The sequence below is a fragment of the Rutidosis leptorrhynchoides genome, chromosome 3 (genome assembly GCF_046630445.1).
Source record: "Rutidosis leptorrhynchoides isolate AG116_Rl617_1_P2 chromosome 3, CSIRO_AGI_Rlap_v1, whole genome shotgun sequence".
Taxonomy (NCBI): Eukaryota; Viridiplantae; Streptophyta; class Magnoliopsida; order Asterales; family Asteraceae; genus Rutidosis; species Rutidosis leptorrhynchoides.
Window position 1 is genome coordinate 579,177,482 of NC_092335.1, and position 7,763 is coordinate 579,185,244.

At 33.5% G+C, this 7,763-nt stretch overlaps 1 protein-coding gene across 1 annotated transcript; it reads left to right on the top strand.

Moving 5' to 3' along the window:
- The first annotated feature begins 2,251 nt into the window (after positions 1–2,251).
- On the top strand, positions 2,252–3,556 carry LOC139902125 (uncharacterized). The gene is made up of 4 exons (XM_071884777.1): positions 2,252–2,524; positions 2,619–2,677; positions 2,827–3,233; positions 3,309–3,556. The coding sequence occupies exons 1-4, from the start codon at positions 2,252–2,254 to the stop codon at positions 3,554–3,556; spliced, it is 987 nt and encodes a 328-aa protein (XP_071740878.1).
- Positions 3,557–7,763: the final 4,207 nt, after the last annotated feature.

Consider the following 7,763-nt stretch of genomic DNA (forward strand, 5'->3'; position numbering starts at 1 on the left):
TTTAAAACCTGGAAACACTAAAAACACCATAAAATCGGATTTACGCCGTCGTAGTAACACCGCGGGCTGTTTTGGGTTAGTTAATTAAAAACTATGATAAACTTTGATTTAAAAGTTGTTATTCTGGGAAAATAATTTTTATTATGAACATGAAACTATATCCAAAAATTATGGTTAAACCCAAAGTGGAAGTATGTTTTCTAAAATGGTCATCTAGACGTCGTTCTTTCGACTGAAATGACTACCTTTACAAAAACGACTTGTAACTTATTTTTCTGACTATAAACCTATACTTTTCTGTTTAGATTTATAAAATAGAGTTCAATATGAAACCATAGCAATTTGATTCACTCAAAACGGATTTAAAATGAAGAAGTTATGGGTAAAACAAGATTGGATAATTTTTCTCATTTTAGCTACGTGAAAATTGGTAACAAATATATTTCAACCATAACTTAATCAACTTGTATTGTATATTATGTAATCTTGAGATACCATAGACAAGTATACAATGTTTCGACCTATCATGTCGACACATCTATATATATTTCGGAACAACCATAGACACTCTATATGTGAATGTTGGAGTTAGCTATACAGGGTTGAGGTTGATTCCAAAATATATATAGTTTGAGTTGTGATCAATACTGAGATACGTATACACTGGGTCGTGGATTGATTCAAGATAATATTTATCGATTTATTTCTGTACATCTAACCAAGGTTGCAAAAGACGCGAGACGGGGTCGAGACGGTCGGGTCCTAAAAAGGTCGAGACGTTCGAAACGGGGTCGAGACGGGGGTCGAGACGGATGTTGACCAAAGTTGACTTTTAAATATATACGTATATAAATGTTTATATGTCTACATATTTTAAAGCCAATAACTTTAATTGACTAATTTGTACTCATAAATAGTATCACCGTTAATATAATACAAAAATTTAAACTAAAATACGACAAATTTGACCGATTTGACCGACTTTCTGACTTTTTCGAATTTTGAGAGACTTTGACCTGATTTTTTTCTACATTGACCCAAATTTTGACCGTTGACTGTCATATTAGACGGTATTCTTTTAGACGGGACGGGCTAGTCACCAAATCGTAGCAACAGGCGTCGAGACGGCTCGAGACGGGGTGTTTTGCAACAGAGCATCTAACTGTGGACAACTAGTTGTAGGTTACTAACGAGGACAGCTGACTTAATAAACTTAAAACATCAAAATATATTAAAAGTGTTGTAAATATATTTTGAACATACTTTGATATATATGTATATATTGTTATAGGTTCGTGAATCAACCAGTGGCCAAGTCTTACTTCCCGACGAAGTAAAAATCTGTGAAAGTGAGTTATAGTCCCACTTTTAAAATCTAATATTTTTGGGATGAGAATACATGCAAGTTTTATAAATGATTTACAAAATAGACACAAGTACGTGAAACTACATTCTATGGTTGAATTATCGAAATCGAATATGCCCCTTTTTATTAAGTCTGGTAATCTAAGAATTAGGGAACAGACACCCTAATTGACGCGAATCCTAAAGATAGATCTATTGGGCCTAACAAACCTCATCCAAAATACCGGATGCTTTAGTACTTCGAAATTTATATCATATCCGAAGGGTGTCCCGGAATGATGGGGATATTCTTATTTATGCATCTTGTTAATATCGGTTACCAGGTGTTCACCATATGAATGATTTTTATCTCTATGTATGGGATGTGTATTGAAATATGAAATCTTGTGGTCTATTGTTACGATTTGATATATATAGATTAAACCTATAACTCACCAACATTTTTGTTGACGTTTAAAGCATGTTTATTCTCAGGTGAATACTAAGAGCTTCCGCTGTTGCATACTAAAATAAGGACAAGATTTGGAATCCATGTTTGTATGATATTGTGTAAAAACTGCATTCAAGAAACTGATTTCGATGTAACATATTTGTATTGTAAACCATTATGTAATGGTCGTGTGTAAACTGGATATTTTAGATTATTATTATTTGATAATCTACGTAAAGCTTTTTAAACCTTTATTTATGAAATAAAGGTTATGGTTTGTTTTAAAAATGAATGCAGTCTTTGAAAAACGTCTCATATAGAGGTCAAAACCTCGCAACGAAATCAATTAATATGGAACGTTTTTAATCAATAAGAACGGGATATTTCATAAATGGGGGTCACTCGGGCTTCTACAGAACATATAGATGCTTGGAAGCCCACATCTATTGGTTCGGTATGGTTAAGACGGTGAAACAATATGTTCAAGCCTGCGACACGTGCCAGCATTACAAATCGTCATCTCTAGCACCTGCGGGTCTTCTACAACCGCTGCCTATTCCAAATTCAGTTTGGGAAGATCCATCTGTGGATTTTATTTCCGGGTTACCCAAATCGAAAGGTTATGACGTGATCCTAGTGGTGGTCGACCGACTTTCCAAATATTTCCACTTCATACATCTCAAACACCCCTTAACTGCTCGTAGTCTTGCTGATATTTTTGTTAAGGAGGTTATTTGCTTACATGGCATCCCTAAATCTATTTTAAGCGATCGTGATCCTATCTTCATAAGTAAATTTTGGAAATAAATTTTTAACCTCCAAGGCAGCAAGCTTCGTTTCAGCTCAGCATACCATCCCGAATCAGATGGACAAACCGAAGTGGTAAATCGTAGCCTCGAAACTTACCTCCGATGTTTTGCAGCGGAACAACCTAAGTCATGGAGTCATTGGATACCGTGGGCAGAATTCTAACACAACACAGCTTATCATGTTTCTACAAACACTACTCCATTCGAGATTGTTTATGGCAGGCCTGCTCCTACTCTATTTCAGTTTATTCCGGGTGAAGTTCGATGTGAGGCTGTTATGCACGACCTCATGGATAGAGACGAAGCACTTAAACAACTCAAATATCACTATGCTTGTTCTCAGGAAATCATGAAAGTTTTGGCCGACAAACATAGACGTGATGGTGAGTTTTCGATTGGTGATTGGATATTCCTTAACTTACGCCCACACAGACAACAATCTGTAGTCCGTCGCATCAACCAAAAGTTATCTTCAAGATTCTATGGCCCATTCCTTATTATTGATAGAATTGGTCAAGCTGCCTACAAACTACAACTTCCCGACTCAGCAAAACTTCACCCAGTATTCCATGTTTCTCTGCTAAAACATGCTATTGGAAACGCTCATGTTGAAGCCACCTTACCTCCAGGTTTGGAAACAGACTCATCCTAGCTTATACCTAATATATGTCTTGCTAAATGTGTTATTAATGAGAACGGGATAGATACAGAGCAGTGGTTAATTCAATGGAAAACGGGCTCTATGGAATATGCTACTTGGGAAAATTCACTCCGTATACAAGCCCAATACCCAGAATTCAGGCTTGAGGACAAGCCTACTGTTAATGAGCCGACCATTGATAGGGAATTGCAGCCCATTAGGCCCAACAATGAAGAATTACAGCCCAGCAGGCCCACTACTTGGAAAGTATACAGAAGGAAAAAGGACACATACGTGGAAGGAAGAGATTAGTCATCTGAATATTCTGTTGGCTATATTATGATGTAATTGTGTAGTGGCTGCACCATGATAAAAGTTTGTTTGTTTTGTTATTCGGCTATTTCTTAACTTGGGCAGGAAGTATTCATTGTTAATGGATCTTCTCTGATTTATCCATCTTATTTCAGTATTCAATAAGCAAAATCATTCTCAATATTTAATCTTTTGTTCATCTTCATAAACTGCTACATATATTTATTACATATATCCAATCTCTATAACTATTACATATCCATCTTCTATCATCCTCTCATCAAGACAATAATTTTAAGCTTTGGATTCATGTTGTTTCGAGTTTCGGGTTTCAAGTTATGATTATTTTAAGGTTTTGTTGAAATTGAAATGTAAAAACATGTATGAACAGATGGGGTCCGACTTTGTGACCATTTTTGGAGCCTTTAGGGTGTACCATTGGGTTAGGATTGATGATTGGATGAACATTCATGTTCGGGTCATCGAAATCCGAGCCACGGATCACCCGGAATGGCTAAAACAAGATTTTGAACGGATTAATGTCCTAAGTTGATTCATGGCTGTTGGTCACGACTTGGGGGCTGACTTTAGGGTGTTCTTGAGTACACTAAGGTGTCAGGTGGTTTGGTTAGACGAGGATATATATAAGACTCGTCGAAAACCGACACTCGGGGCTCAAGTTATGACCCGACGAACGTTTAATTAAACTTATGGTTATAACATTTGAACTTATGATATAAATAACGATTTTAATTATTATTAAATTACTTATGATATAAAAGTAATTATTTTAATTTGAGACTTATGATATATATATATATATTTATTATATCATTTATTAATTACATTATGATTTAATTAAACTTTTAATTAAACTTATGATTAATAATACTTTTATTATTAATGAAAAATACTTATGATAAGTATTAAACTTATATTATGAGATTATTAAATCAAGACTTATAATAAGGATTAATTAATTATTTAATTATTATAAGGCTTAGTTATTATTTAATTATAATTTAATTACTAAATACTTATGGTTTAATGATTATAATTAAAACTTATGATATGATTAATAATTCATTATTAATTAATAATACTTATGATATGATTAAAATTTATTATTAATTAATAATACTTATATTATGATTAATATTTAATTACTTAATTAAATACTTATGTTATATTAATTATATCATTTAAACTTATGTTAACTTTAATAATTTAATTAAACTTATGATATGACATGTTTATACATATATGACTTTAAATAACATTATAACTTATATTATTAATATAACTTGTACTTTAAAATTCAATGTTGACTAAGTTTGACCAAGGTTGACTTTTGAGTTGACTTTCTGTTGACTTTGACTTTCTGTTGACTTTTGTTGACTTTTCTAATTAAGGAAACTTTCCTAAGTTATAAACTTTCCAAATATAGCAACTTTTCAAAAATAGAAACTTTCCAAAAATAGAAACTCTCCAAAAATGGAAACCTGCTAAAAATAGAAACTTTCTAAAAGTAGAAAGTACGGGTTATACGTTGTCCTGATCATACCGAAACATACTGAGTGATGTTCTATGCTTACTTGCAACAAGTACTATAGCTATCATACTAAGACTTGACCTAAGTTAGTTATTTATATCGACCTGCTTTATTTATAGGTCGGCGTTGTGATCATTCTTGATCACTTTACCTTTTGCGGTTCACATTTTCGTGTGGTCACTTCGTTTATGTTAAGGTGAGTTATAGTCCCATTTTTCTATTTTAAATCTTTTGAGATGAGGATACATGCATTTTATTTTTCATATTGGACACAAGTGGAAGTTGGTTTAAGTTATTCATTGTGAGTCGAACAAAAATATTCCCTAGTCTACTAACTGTAATCACTAGTTTCTACTGGTGAACGCGAATCCTATGGATAGATCTATCGGGTTTGACAACCTCATTTCGAGCTAGTCGCGCCAGCAATTTATAATCAGAATGTATTAGTACTTCGTTATTTTTGAAGATACACCTGTTCAGTGTATAATGATGTTTGGTAAGGGTATGGAATTGGTTAAGTGGTTATCAGGTGGCTCACGGGTTAATGGAATAATATTTTTATATGTTTTCGAGCATATAATTTTGTGGTCCAAAATGAGTTTTTATGTTTTCAAACATAAATTTTTATGGTTTAAATTAAATATTGTTTGCAATATTAAACCTATAATTCACTCAACATTTTTGTTGACAGTTTACTCGTCAGGTTCATAATTGATTGCTTCCGCTGTGCTTAGAGAGTCTGCATATTTATGATAATAACTTTTGTTAAACATTAACTTGCTTTCTATTTTATTACATTAAATTGTGGGTGTTTGTTGACTTTGTCTTGGTCAACTTTTGGTTAAGTATTCATGTATAGTTTTTCTAAACTTACATATTTTGGTAGGTTTCCTTTATAGGAAATCATTTTTAAATAAAGAATGCAAGTTTATTTATTAAATTCATTTAGAGTTATGATTAAGCTGTGAGATCAAGATAACGATGGTCGTCAAGTGTACTTTGACGGGTCGTTATACTTTTACTCCTGAGGAGCGGCGCTTTTGGAGCTGATTCTGCACTTTTCATTTTCTTAGCCAATTGTTCTCAAGATTTGGTCAATTTTACACCAAATCAACTCCTTAGCCCTTAGATTACCATTTAGCTCAATAGCACACAAAATAGGCTCCAAGATAGTCAAAAATGAACAAAGTGAGGTAGATATCGCAAGATAAAATATATATAAATGGAGCGATATCAATTATTATCATATATTCTAAAACACGCCCCATATTTTGTCGTTTCAGTTATTTTGAATTGTCGTTTTGAGTTTGCGTTCACACTAAAACTGGTCCCTCAAATTCGGATCAATTTACAAAACGACCCCTCAAGTTAACACTTTTTCAGGGGTAGAAAACGTAAATATATAATTTTATTAAAATAAAATAAAATAAACTAATTCCACCCGAATTTATAACGGGCCCTATCTTCTCGATCAGTTCAAGTTAAATTTTTTTCGAGACCACCGTTCAACTTTAAATAATTTTACGAACACAACGCGACTAACTATACGCGAAACGGATATCGTTAAAAAACACTAAATATTTCGGGCTATATTTCATACATATACATACATGTACAGCAAACAACCCAACATACTAGACATATTAGGTACCAAACAACGAATATCCAATTTCGACCGCGCGTTGAATACAACCGCGGCAACGCGCGGTCGAATTTTTTTCTACTATATACTAATTGAAGTGAGGTTTTTGGTCGATTGCTCAAGGAAAAAACAACAATAGTTTCCATCCCTTTTCACACTTGATTTTTCATTCTCCCCCCTCAACTATAACCAACTTACAAAAACTACACCAAACTTTAGAGGGGTAAAACGTAAATTCTCTTATTTAAAATAAAAACTCCACCCAAACACTTCGACATCTCGTATCTTCCTGCTCGTCACGAGTCAAATTGCACCGACCACACCGTTAAACTCGAAATATTTTTATGAACAAAACGAAACTAACTACGTTCGAAACAGACACTTTTTAAAAAACGCTAAACACAATGACAACTCGTATCTTTCTGTTCACCGCGAGTTAAATTTTTTCCGACAGCACCGTTACACTTGGAAAAATTTTATGAACAAAACGAAACTAACTATGTTCGAAATGGATACATTTTAAAAAAACGCTTAACACAACGACATCTAAAACGACACTTAACACATGGGCCGTGTTTCCCTCTGTAAATACACAACGCTACGTTAAATATGAATACACAGGCCGAAAGGATCCTGCAACGCGCAGACCGGTCCAGACTAGTTTATATACTAAATGTGGTGGGAATGTTTGTAGTTTCAGTTATATCGGATTGTAGTTTTGAGTTTGCGTTGACATTACAAACGGTCCCTCAACTTCAGCTATATTTACCTAACAACCCCTCAAGTTTACATTTTCTCAGGGGTTAAAAGTGTATATATATAATTTTATTAAAATAAAAGAAACTAATTTCACCCGAATTTATAACGGGTCATATCTTCTCGCTCGGTTCACTACTTAGGGACCAAAGGTGTAAACCACACAAGGAATATAGTGTGCGGGGTACCCGCCTCACCTGAATTTAACGGGAAAAAAAATTACACTAATAAATTGAAAATTTTACTAAAAAATACTA